Source organism: Athene cunicularia (genome assembly GCF_003259725.1).
Source record: "Athene cunicularia isolate RWA chromosome 2 unlocalized genomic scaffold, athCun1 chr2_part1, whole genome shotgun sequence".
In the NCBI taxonomy this organism is placed as follows: Eukaryota; Metazoa; Chordata; class Aves; order Strigiformes; family Strigidae; genus Athene; species Athene cunicularia.
The window spans coordinates 3876240-3888331 of NW_020799095.1; the positions used below are offsets into that span (position 1 = coordinate 3876240).

A 12092-nucleotide genomic window follows, 5' to 3' on the forward strand; every position below is an offset into this window, starting at 1 on the left:
GAGTTCACATTAGTTAGTGCGCCTGTCACTGGCCCAAGAATACAGTGCACTGCATCCATCCCCTGCTGCTGTGAAAGGCACACATTTTCTAACGATCCCAGATAAAATCTCCTCTCATCCTCTGTAGTATGTTAGAATTCATCAAGGATTTGCATCCAGTCTGGCAGTATCCATCCCAGAGGCAAGTGTCACACGTGCCCCTTCAATACACAGAAAGCTCCAGCATCATGTGGCCTTTCTGAAGGACTAAAGCCTGCCCAGACAGCCATGGACCCATCTCCTGGTCCACCAGGTCCTGCAGAACCCTTGACCTGAACTGGGTGCTAGGTCAAGAGATAGTACTAAAATGGGTATTTCCATTTGGATCATGATTCATCTCATTTTTTCTGTAACAGCCTCCACAATCATCTGCCAGTAAGTTCAGCATCAGAGTTCAGGTTCAGGAATGAGTAAGGCTGGGGCTGTTTGTCCATATCAGAGGGGACCATGGTGTCTTTGAAACAGAAGAGGAGCATATGCACAATGTGCTGAGTTGTTAGGAAATGGAGGGATGAGCAGAAACCATCCGATCCACTCTGTTTCTTGGTGTGCCCACTCCCTTTGGCAGAGCTGAAGCTCAGCCTTGCTTTAGTCCTGCAGATCATGTCACATGTGCAACACAGCCCTGGGCACTGTGTTCACGTTTGCTAGAAAGATCACTTTTATCTCCAAGTATGGGTCAGCAAGCAGTTAGGGCTTTGAGCAATGATTGCCCTGCTGCACTTCATTGGTTAACACCCTGGTTTGTGTTTTTTTTCTGTAAAAAAGGGAGAAAAAAATAGACTGCTGAAGGCACGATAGCCTTATTCTCAAGCCCCTCCTGAACCTGTGCTTCAGGAGCCTCTAGAACAGTCAGGGTTATCTGGGCAGTTAATGGTAGACAGATGTCAAGTGAAGACCTCAGCTGATTGTGGTGCTTGAGTGCCCTTTTCTTTCAAAACTTGTGTGCTTTACCTCCTCTAAACCCAGGCATGTGGAGGATTATGGAGACTGAACATCCTCAGAGAGTGCCAGGTGAAGAAAGGAATAGAATTTAAAATTGGTGATGAAGCTGCACATGCACATGTCACACATTTGTTAGTGTTAGTGGGAAGTCTACCTGAATACCAGAGCACGGTGAGGAAACCCCCTATTTACCAGGGTAACAGAGCAAACATTGCTGTTTGCTTGGTGGTATTCTTCTCTTGCATATATCTTATCCTACATGGTACAACTGAGCCAGCTGCTGACTGCTGGAAAGCACACCAGACCTGCATGGGCATTCCCAACCGACAACCGACCGTGAGATGAGAGCGGCCTTGGGCTGGGACAAGGGCCCAGCAGATGCACTTGTCAGCAAAGATTGTGGGAACCCAAATCACACTACTGCTATTCTGAGATGGGGATTTCTGTGATCAGGTTCTGTACATTTTGGTATTTCAGCTCAGTCAGCAGAAATACAGATTTATGCAGAAGTGCATGGATATGCAGAAGCACGCCAGTCAGAAACTGTGCACCAAGACTGGAGTAGTACAGCAGAAGCTTCACTTTGCCCAGCACTTGCTGCCTTTGAGGTACAAATACTAACCAAAAATGCACACCAGCCTGCACATTACAGTTAAAATTGACATATTTAGACTAAGGATATAATTAATGTTCAATTTCCCAAATTTGTTTTTACATCCAGACAGAATACCTGAAGTCATGTTTACTTTTTTTCTGTTGTGATCCTTTCTGGATCCTATCCTGGCACCATTAGTAATTTCCATGGTGCTTCATCACTGGTTTACTAAATCATTGTTTTCAAGAGGCCGAAAATAAACCAGGATTATCCTGGACACAATAGAGTTACTGGGGGTTTGTGCATCCTAATGCAGGCCCATCCCTGTGCAGGAGCATCTTTCACTCAAGAGAGGTGCAGGACACAAATAGCCTTCGTTAACCTGTGGGTCCTGAGGGCTGTGCAGCCTCCGGATGTGGGTCTCTGCCGCGATTGAGAGACGGAGACCTTGCTAGATGGAAGATAGATCTCAGTTTATTGTCTTTTTACAAGCTTCTTTTATAGGGTTTCATATAAAATCAAAAGATAGCGTATACAAAGCTGATTGGTTATATCTAAATTATCTAATACATATTGCAAAAGCTAAGCTCACTATTGGTTGCTTATACTAAGAGCAGTCTGCATCCTGTTTGCTCCACAAGCTCCGCTCCTGCATTTTTTCACTGCATATCTCGGTCTCACATCCGCTGATAGCATTAGCTCCAGCCGGATCCACACCCTGTTGTTGTGAAATCGCAGGCCCCAAAGTCACACTGTCCTTGTGGCTTAAACTTTTACCAGACGAATTGTGTCTTGTCCTTTCTTTTCCAACCCGCGCTTCATGAGTTCCCACAGGTCTCCTTCGATTATCTGACTCTCTCTCGGAGTTCTCTCCGAATCAGGTGGATCATTCCCTTCAGGTCTCACCTCCTCCCTTTGCACAGGAAGGCAGCAGTAGAAGCTCAAAGCAGTTAGGCTGTGAGGAGAAGCTGAGGTCAGGTCCAGCTCGGGGCTCCTGGTGTTGCTGCTGCTGCGATGGAGGAAGGCAGCTGCCTCTGGCAGGAAATGCTTTGAGCTGCAGAAAGCGTCTCCCATCTCCTCGCTGGAAGGGTTTGCAAGAGCTGCTGAGACAGCAGCAGGGGGAAGATGCTCTTTAGTCTCTGGCGAGAACTAGAGAAGTGAAAGACTGCAAAGAAGGCTCTGCACGTTTATGCTACCCTCATGCCGCAGGGTTACAGCCCTTGTTGGGGGGGAAGCCCTGGGTCCCAGCCTCACTCCAACAGCTACACAACATCAATCAATAAAACCTCTGGAAAGAGGGAGATATCCTCTAGAAGAGATAGATGCTCAGCAGTAGCAGGAAAAGGCTTGGGCAAATGGGCTCCAGCACCTGTCCCAAAGCGCTTACATGAGGGCTGCAGGACAGGGCTGCAGGGCTGCAGAAATTGTTCCCACGTCTTGGTGCTTCAGCTGAGTGAGGTCTGATGTAGAGGGATCCCGCAGTGAATCTGCAGGGGAGATAGCTGGTGCTGTCCGCCTGCTCACCACCCTTTGGCTTTGTCCTGCGTGTTTGTGGATCCTCTTCCAGAGCATCTGGTGTTTGCATATACAAGCAAAGCCTGGATGCCTGAGAGTGGTAAGGCAGGAGCTGTACCTTTTCCTCTGGTCACATTCTTTGCTTTAAAATTTGGAGAATGTGTGTCATGGCCCTCATGAAGCAGCATGTATTTCTTACACACTTTCTGTTACTGGCCCATTCTTGCAAAAGATTGTACCTTGCAGAATGGAGATACGAGTGCACATTAAAATAGTAAATCCTATCCAAAGAAGGTCAGTGGTTTAAAAGAACTGTGTTTTCTATTTTGTTCTGCTCTGCTCTAGGAAGTAAACCCAAGGGTACCCAGTATGTGTGGAAATACTACAAGGGCAGACTTTTATGGGAAATTAGATTTCTAGAATAAAAGGTAATCTACTCTCCACTTCTTTTTTCCCAGGGGAGGAGAAAGAAAGAGAGAATGAGCGAGATGAGGGAGAAAAAAAGGCAGCTGGAGGGACTGTAACGTTTGTAGAACTGCCCAAGACAGAAGAAAATGCACAAGCTGAAATAATTAATGATGATGTAGGTTCCCTCAGGTGCAAGGATTGTGCAATTACACTGCATGCAGTATCTTTATTATAAAACTTCAAATATGGTGATATCTTGTAGGGAGAAATAGATCAGGACTAAAAGCTTCAGAACACCATTGCATTTATCTATTAATACACATTGATAGCACACATAAAAAAGATATTCTATATAGATAGATGCATGTATATGTATGTGTATGTATTTGTGCATAAATACACACATGTGCATGTGTCTATATGTATGTATATGTATGTATATGTATGTATATGTAGGTCTTTATGTCTATGCATGGGTAACAATTCACATATAAATCAGTCATTCACAATTACCAAGTTGGAACAGTAACTGGGAGGTCAACCCCAGTTGTATGCTCAAGAGCAGTGACCGTACCGGCACATCAGTTACTTAAAGTGTTCAAAAAGTTCCCCCATGGGGCAGTGTGAGTGTCGTCTGGGTTTTAGGCATCTCTGGAGCCTCTAGCTACTCAAACTATCCAGTGCCATCCGCTTGAGATACCACCTGAGTTACAGGATGCTTGGTGTTACCCCTGTTTGTGTCCCTCTCCATCCTGCTTCAGGCACCTGCAGAACGACCAGCCCCTTGGCCAGGGTCAGGGCTCTGCTGAGAGCACCCACTGCCCTGGCCTGTGACTTACCAGCCAGCGGGTCCACAGGGAGCTTTTACGTATGACTCTTACTGCTCTCTCAGCTCACACCCAGTACTTTTTTCCACTCTTCAGCCTTTTTTTGCTGGTAACTATTTCTCCACTCATCCCTAGGGCACTCATTCATTCCCATAAGGGTTTTTCCTTGACACCCACAGTGTCTCTTCCAGACTGCAACTTCCAAAACCTTCCAGCCCAGGAGCTGCAGGCCCTGGCAGCAAATGGGGAGTCAGGATTTTACCTAGATATTCCTCCATGTTGATTTCAACAAACACATGCATATCATTTATTTCTTTGTTGCTTATCTAATTATTTTCTCACTAAGCTCATTCTGTGCTGGAAGCCTCATTCAGATCTGTCAACTGGGAGACAGGCTCTGGCATGACACCTTAAACTTGGGCACCATTTCCCTCCAAAGAGCAGGTTCCCACTCCTGCTGTGAGCCTCATCCCTGCCTATGAAGCCAATCCACTCTGCTTGAGATGAGGGATGGAGTGGCCAAGTGTCTCAAATTCAGAAACATAAACAGTTCCTTTCAGTACTGAATCTGAGGCAGCAGAAGAAATGTTTATAAGGCACCTCTCCATGCTGCGCGGTCTTGTGGTTTAGGCCCAGAGGACAACAGAGCACCATGCAGCTGTTCACTCACTCCTTCCCCCCCCCACCCCCCCAAGTTCTTGGAAGGAGAAAATTAATCAAAAGGTTCAGAAATTGAGATAAGGAAAGAGAGGGGTCGCTCACCCATTAACAGTCATAGGCAAAAGACAGTCTCTTTAGGGGAGGGAAACAAGGACATCACTTTAATTCAAACATTAAGAAAACCAACACTTAACAGACAGAATGGGACGGTGAGAAGTGTTACCATCTTAAAACACCTCCCCCCACTTCTTCCCAGGCTCCTACCCCCTCCCACAGCAGCACAGGGGCAGGGAGTGGGCAGTGCAGTCAATCCGTTGCTTCTTCCTGCAAGGTAGGGGAGGAATCAGTCTTCTGCATTCTTCCCCCTGCTCTATATGGCGTCCCTCTCACAGGAGACAGTCTTTCACAAACTCTCTCTGCAGTGAGTCCTCCCCACGGGATGCATTCTTCTCGAGGTGCTCTGGTGTAGGTCACCCCCACATGTTGCAATCCTCCCAGCACCAAACTACCACTGCGGGGGCTGCTTCTTCTCACAGAGTCCTGGGGTTCCTCCACAGGCTGCAGGCAAATCTCTGCTCTGCCAGTGGCCTCCATGGGTGTCAGGAGGGTGGCCCTGACATCTCATCACAGGATACAGGGGGGCTCTGCTCTGGTGCACCTGTTCCCCTTCCTCCTCCTTCCTTCCACTAACCTCAGAGTTCACATAGGTGTCCTCCTTGGAACCCATCCTCAAAGCGTCCCCCCTCTCAGGTTTCCCTTCTGAAATATGTTCTTGCAAGGGTGTGGCCACCATTGCTAATTGGCTTGGCCTTGGCTAGAGGCAGGTCCAACTTGGTGCTGGGGGAGCTTCTAGAAGCTTCTGACAGGGGGCCACTGCTCTAGCCCCTTCCTCTGCTACTAGAAACCCTGCCACACAAACCCAGAACACTCAGACAGTGCAGGAGTCTGCTGATAATTTCAACCTCCCTTTCACAAAGCAGGCAGGGCAGGACATGCCAAGGGAAAGGGAGGAAGATGCTAAAAAAGGAGCTAAAAAGTAAGAGCCTGAAAGGCAGTCGTGATAAAAGTAAGCTCAAGCAGCTGCTTCCACTTTTCCTGCCTTGAAAAGCTGCCCAAACAGTGCATCCCTGTGGATGCCCTGCTGTAAGGATTTCTCAACTTCAGGTCACCTCTTCAGGATGAAAGTTTTTGACTTGTAGCTCTACAAGACAGCGCCAACAAAAGACGACTGTGAGGATGTCACATGCAGAGAGGAGTGCTTGTCCAGGCTGTGCCCATCGAAAGCACTGTAGTCTTTGCAGATCAACAGAAAATGTGTGTATTTTCTGAAAGCTTCACGGAGATGCTTCTTGAACTTCTCACCCACGAAGGCATAGATGACCGGGTTGAGGCAGCAGTGGACGAAGGAGAGTGCCTCAGCCAGCTCCATGGCTAGGTCTAGCCTTTGGCTTGTCTGGCAGTCATCAATGATGTACATGTTCCTCAGAGAGTCCAGAAAAAGCACAATGTTGACAGGGGTCCAGAAGAGAAAGAACACAATGACGACAATAAAAACCAGTTTCATTGCTTTGTACTTATTCTGAGTATGGCACTTCTGCAGGTTTTTCAAGATGCTGTGGTAACAGAAAATGAAGACACCAACAGGGACCAGCCACCCCAGGACATTGACTTCAAAATTACTGAAAGTCTTCCAGCCATTGTTATTGTCAGGATAGTGAGGGATGCACTTAGTCTCGTTATTGTAATTCATTTCCTGGAAAAAAATTAACTCTGGTGCTGATGCTAAAATCGCAATTACCCAGAGAACTAGGCTGATGATAACCCCATGGGCAGTCGTCCGGACTCGTAGAGCGTAGACAGAATGGACAATGGCCAAGTACCTGTCAATGCTCATGATGGTTATGAAGAAGGTGCTGCTGTAGAAACCAATGAAGTAAGCTGAGCTGATGATTTTACACATCACATTTCCAAAAGTCCACTGGTTCACGATGGAGTACTGAACCAAGAAGGGGAGGGAGAAAACAAAGAGAAGGTCAGAGATGGAGAGGTTCAGCAGGTACACGTCAGTCATGGCCCTGACTTTCTTGAAGACTGTTAGGACCCAAACAACCAAAGCATTTCCCACAAGGCCAGTCACGAACAGTAGGGAGTACAGCACCGGAAAAAAGGTAGATGCAAACGCTGGAATATTTTCAAGATCACAGTTCATGTCCAGTTCTGGGTAGAAGAAGGCATATTCGTAGGCTGCAGAGGAGTTAGATATTGGTGCTGTGTAACCCACCTGTTCAAGGACAATGAAGTTCATGAGGCCCAAATCCCAAATTACCCTCTTAGTAGATATACTAGGTACAAGTCAGCACACACCAAGCCACATGAGGACAAAACAGCTGTGCCCCAGCTGTGTTGGAGGATGCAAATGATGAATGAAGATGAGTGACTAGTCCTCCCCTGCAAGATCTGGGATGAGGTTCTTGCACCAGAGGGGCAGAGGAGATCAAGGAAAACGCAGCTGTGGTGGTAAACCAGAGGTTACCAGTATGTCCTCTCTGGCTCCATGTAGGGTGCCCTACCCTGTGCCTACAGTCCTGGTGGGGCACCAGGACCAGCAACAGGGAGCATCCCCAAACCAGCAACCAAATGGACATGGCCAAGGGGCTGAGAGCCCCTGACATAGGTTTTTGGGTACTATTTCACATTTCCTTCAGAAAGGAGAAAGGGAGCAGGACTCAGAGAGGAACTGACATGTAAATGCTCATGTCCTAAAAACTGCATATCCAGCCGAGTGCCAGCAATAGCCTTTCATGGGGCAAGTTACTTTTGCAGAGGATTCCCACACAGTTCAAGCAGGTTTTCAGCTGTAAAGACATCAGCATGTACAGGTCACCACTGGGTGCTGCACATTGCACACTCTCTCCACCCCAGGTGAGATCAGCGGTGGCAGCTCTGGCCCAAGAGGCAACTTGCCAAATTGCTGATAGGGCTTTCTGCCCTTTCCTCCCTCCTCCCCAGCAGCTGCTTTGCCCTCAGCCTGTGCCAGCACAAACTGCTGCCAGCAGCAGCTCACATCCATCAAGACTTTACTCTGCGAACAGGGATGGCTGGTTTTCCTTTCAACACCAGTGGCTCTGCTTTCCTGGCACCCGTCAGAATGCACCAGCAGCAGCAACATCCCCCTTCCCTTCTCTCCGGCCCCTTGCAGCCACTCCCCCCCGCCCCCAGCAGCCACCACCACATCCCTGGGCAGCATCTGTGACAGCAAAAAACTAAAGAAGATGGGTGACAGCACATCTCCTGGTCAGGATGTCCTCCATAGGACACTCCTAGCACTACCCCTGCCCTTGAGGACAGCCTTCTTCCACAAGCAGAGTCTCATCAGCCAAAGGTATTTTCACTCAGTGATTTTTTTTCAGACAACAACAATCAGACTGATTTCTTCTAAACTCCTGTGGTCCCTACCAGAACTCTGTGTCCCTCTAGGCAAAACTGTACCCCTCAGATATGCTACTGGCCTCAGCTTGCAGGGCAGCAGCTCAGTGGGGATTTACTCACCAATATATCCTTGGAGCCATCTCTGCCTGGCAGGTATGTCAAGTTCCCCTCCATAATCCAACACTAAGTCTGAAAGAATGCAAAAAAAAAAAAAAAAAAAAAGTCTTTATATCACGGGTTTTTAAGAAGCAGGGATACCTTCACATGTATGACAGCAGTACTTACCTTAGCTTATGTTGCAGTGCCAAGTCACAGGCAAGGTCCTCACAGTATCAGTGCACAGTCATAAAATGCCTTTTTCTCTGTGTGAGGTGTTACATTCAAGATGTATAAAACCCCAAGCCAAAGAGTTCAGCCTGTCACTTGACACTTCTTAGAAAAACGGAAATGTGTCAGGTTTTCCTCTGAATAATCAGTAGGTTTTTTTCACTTTGAACATTTATATGAACGTCAATGGAAGAGATCTGCAATTTCCCTCACATCTCTGTGAAAAGCTTCCATCCCTCACCTGGGTGCCCCCATGCCACCTGTCATCCCCACTTCGCAGTCCCCATGGCTGGGAGAGAGGAAACAGCACTGACTCTCCTTTGCTCCAATGATTTTTGGTAAAGATGTCTGGGGGGAATGGTAAAATGCTGCTAATAGTCAGCCATAGCAAAGGACACCATGTTTAACATTTTTCCTTGGAAGGTGCCTTTCACACACACAGACAAAAATACTCAAGGGAACTGATTATAGAATGATAGAATCATTCAGACTGGAAAAGATTGTTAAGATCATTGAGTCCAACTGTAAACCTAATATTGCCAGGTCCATACCACCATTCCTTCCTGAAACATGCACCCTGCAGGACGCAGACTAATGCTGAAGTAAAGCCCTGAACAGCACTGGATTTCCACTGACTCTGCCAAGTACCTTCTGGGGCCTCATCCTGACCCAACATGGTTTTCATCCCACAGCTGTCTCCAACCTCTCCCCCAACACAAGATATGTGGGTGTTGGAAGTGTGGGAAAAGAAAAACAACAAAACCCCTGAAAATTACACATTTCCTTAACGCATGGTGCCCAGAACAAACACAGGATGGGATGGAGATCCAGTGATTTGTGTTGCTGTTGGCACCAAGAAGCAATGCAAAGTGAGGTGGAGATCATGCGGTCGTGTTCTTCCACTTTTCTCAAGGAATATTTGACGCAACTATGAAGATTTATCTCCTGCTCTTTCTCTTCTCTCAAGGACTGTTTTGCAGAACAATCCAGACCTTATCTCTCATTCTTCCTTTTCCCACAAAAACAGTGCACAACTTGCACCAAGGAATGTGCTGTGTCGTTACTCAAGAAACAATGGCTTGACCACAGTCCCACCCACTCACACATGTACACCCCAAAGGGATGCCTTTTGGTAAGATTTGGGTCCTCGGCTATGTGAGGTGATTTCCTGAAAATTAAGTGTGTGTGATTGCAATAATTTTTGTGTGTAGTGCTATATAGCCAACCTTCAGTTTGTGCATTTATCATAGGCAATCTCAAAGAATCTGCAGATGTTGCATAAGAATAAATGATACTATTCATGAACCTGACTGCTTCTCTTGAGTACACCTGGACCTACAGCATGTGGGCTGTTTGTGCATCTGGTGTCAGACCTATAGTTACGGCAGTAATTGGCATACCTATTAAGAGATAAATCCAGCCACCCCTAATCCCTCTAATCTCTGAGGACTGACTAGAACGCAAGGGGATTAATCTCTTACCAAATCAATTCATTACCTTAAATACAACAATGGGAAAGAGCAGCACTACTGAGCAATGGGCAGCATTCCAAGTGTGTGTTATCTCCTTAAATACTGCTGCTCCTCAACATAGATGGGTGCTACTACTGTAATTCAGGCAAGTCACATCACCTTTTAATTTTGTTTTTGAGCAAACTACCCCACTGGGTGTCAATCCATAGATGTGCTGCTAGAGATTCCCACGTGGAAGGGCCTATTGTCTCTCTCAGACCCTCTGAATGTGCACCTTCATTCACCATTGCTCCAAAGGCAGAGGGATAAATCTCTGTGAACCAAGAGAATCTGCAACTATTGCGCATGTGGCGGTGGGTGGCTTGCTTTGGCTGTGGTGGAAAGTGTAATACTGGATCAAAGTTCTATATGTGAGTCAAACCATATGTATATGGTAGTCTGATTGACAGCCAAGCTCTGCTGGATATTAACTCCTGCAATACCTGAAACCAGAAACTGAAACCAGAAACAAACTCCTTTGTCAGGAGTTACTGGCAGTGTTGAAGCAGTATCTCCATTATCCATGTGCAGGTTTAAAACAGCACTCACATCTGTGTCAGTGTTGGTGGCAGAGAATATAATCAGGAATTTTACAACGTGGAAAAACAGGTAGCAACCTCCTCTCAACAGGAATTTGGCAGTTCTGTACCTCTCACCTCCTAAGTCGAGGTGAAAGGCTGCCCAAGCACAAGGAACAAGCAGCCCCAGCAGCACCAAGACTGCTGGGGAGCTGTGAGATGCCCAGGCTTCTCCCAGTGCAGCAGGAACAGAGGCTCACAAGCCACCCGCATGGTAGCTGGGTCAAAGGGTGACACCTGGGACACTCACACCACACCTTTCATGCTCGTGAGAGGCGCTCCAGTGAGCCTGAGCGAGGGAGGAGCAGGCTGCTTGCAGCCTTTGCACAGAGCTTGTGGCAGGACATCCTCTGGTGCCTGCACTGGCTGCACAAAGCACCCTTGGAGCCACCTCTGCTCCCTGGACCCAGGGCACGAGTGGTTCACAATCGTCCTGGGGTCAGGCTTTGTCACTGGGCAGAGACGCCAAAGGGCACCTCTGCTTGCAGCTCACCGAGCTCCCCCCAGGCTCTTTCTACAGGGGAAGAGCTGGCCAGAGGAGACGAGAGGCCAACAGGCATCAGTGACAGCAGTGGCACAGGCTGCTGGCACCTCGTGTGCAGGGGGGAGACAAGGCCAAACGCCCCTGTCGGGAGACACTGGCTGTGCCCTGTCTGAGGGGAGCCCAGGAACCCTGGAAATTGGCCACCAGCCCTGGTGGGAAGGTGGCCAGTGTCCCTCCCCCGCTTTCAAAGAGCAGTGTCAGACAGAGAGGAGGAGGAGGATGGTGTCTAGGGGTCTGTCAGAAACTGGCAGGTGCCATTTTCTTCCCTGCCTACTTCTCTTCCTGTGTAAGTCTTTCAAGGACAGAACAAGCCCCTCACTCCCCATCCTGCCCTGAGCACAGTGGCCACTGGCTCTCACTGGTGAGCAAGTGATAGAAATAAAAGGCTTGTTCTGAACGGAGCTCCAGAAGAAAACCTGACCTCAAGGCATGAATATGTGTGCAGCATGTAAGGATGAGCACAGCGATGGATAGAAAGGAAGAACACAGCCACGGTCGAACACAGACTACCAGGACGCTGCAAAATATTGATTGTCCCTTTTGTCTGACTCAGCACCAGCCTTGACCAGAGCACCCAGCATGGTAAAGAGATGCATGTGTCAAGAAGCGCTTGCAAACCATTTGCCAGAAGGTAGCACCTTTCCTATGTGACAGGATGGAGGAAATGGGTCTTGTTCCCTAACACGCAGGTATTTAACTGGGCTGAGAGCAAAG

At 47.8% G+C, this 12092-nt stretch overlaps 1 protein-coding gene across 1 annotated transcript; it reads right to left on the bottom strand.

Moving 5' to 3' along the window:
• Window positions 1-6190: 6190 nt before the first annotated feature.
• Window positions 6191-8597, bottom strand: LOC113476916 (C-C chemokine receptor type 8-like). The gene is made up of 2 exons (XM_026842918.1): window positions 8539-8597; window positions 6191-7270 (listed from the first exon to the last, which is right to left on the bottom strand). Exons 1-2 carry the CDS (start codon window positions 8590-8592, stop codon window positions 6191-6193), a joined length of 1134 nt encoding a protein of 377 aa, XP_026698719.1. The 5' UTR covers window positions 8593-8597.
• Window positions 8598-12092: the final 3495 nt, after the last annotated feature.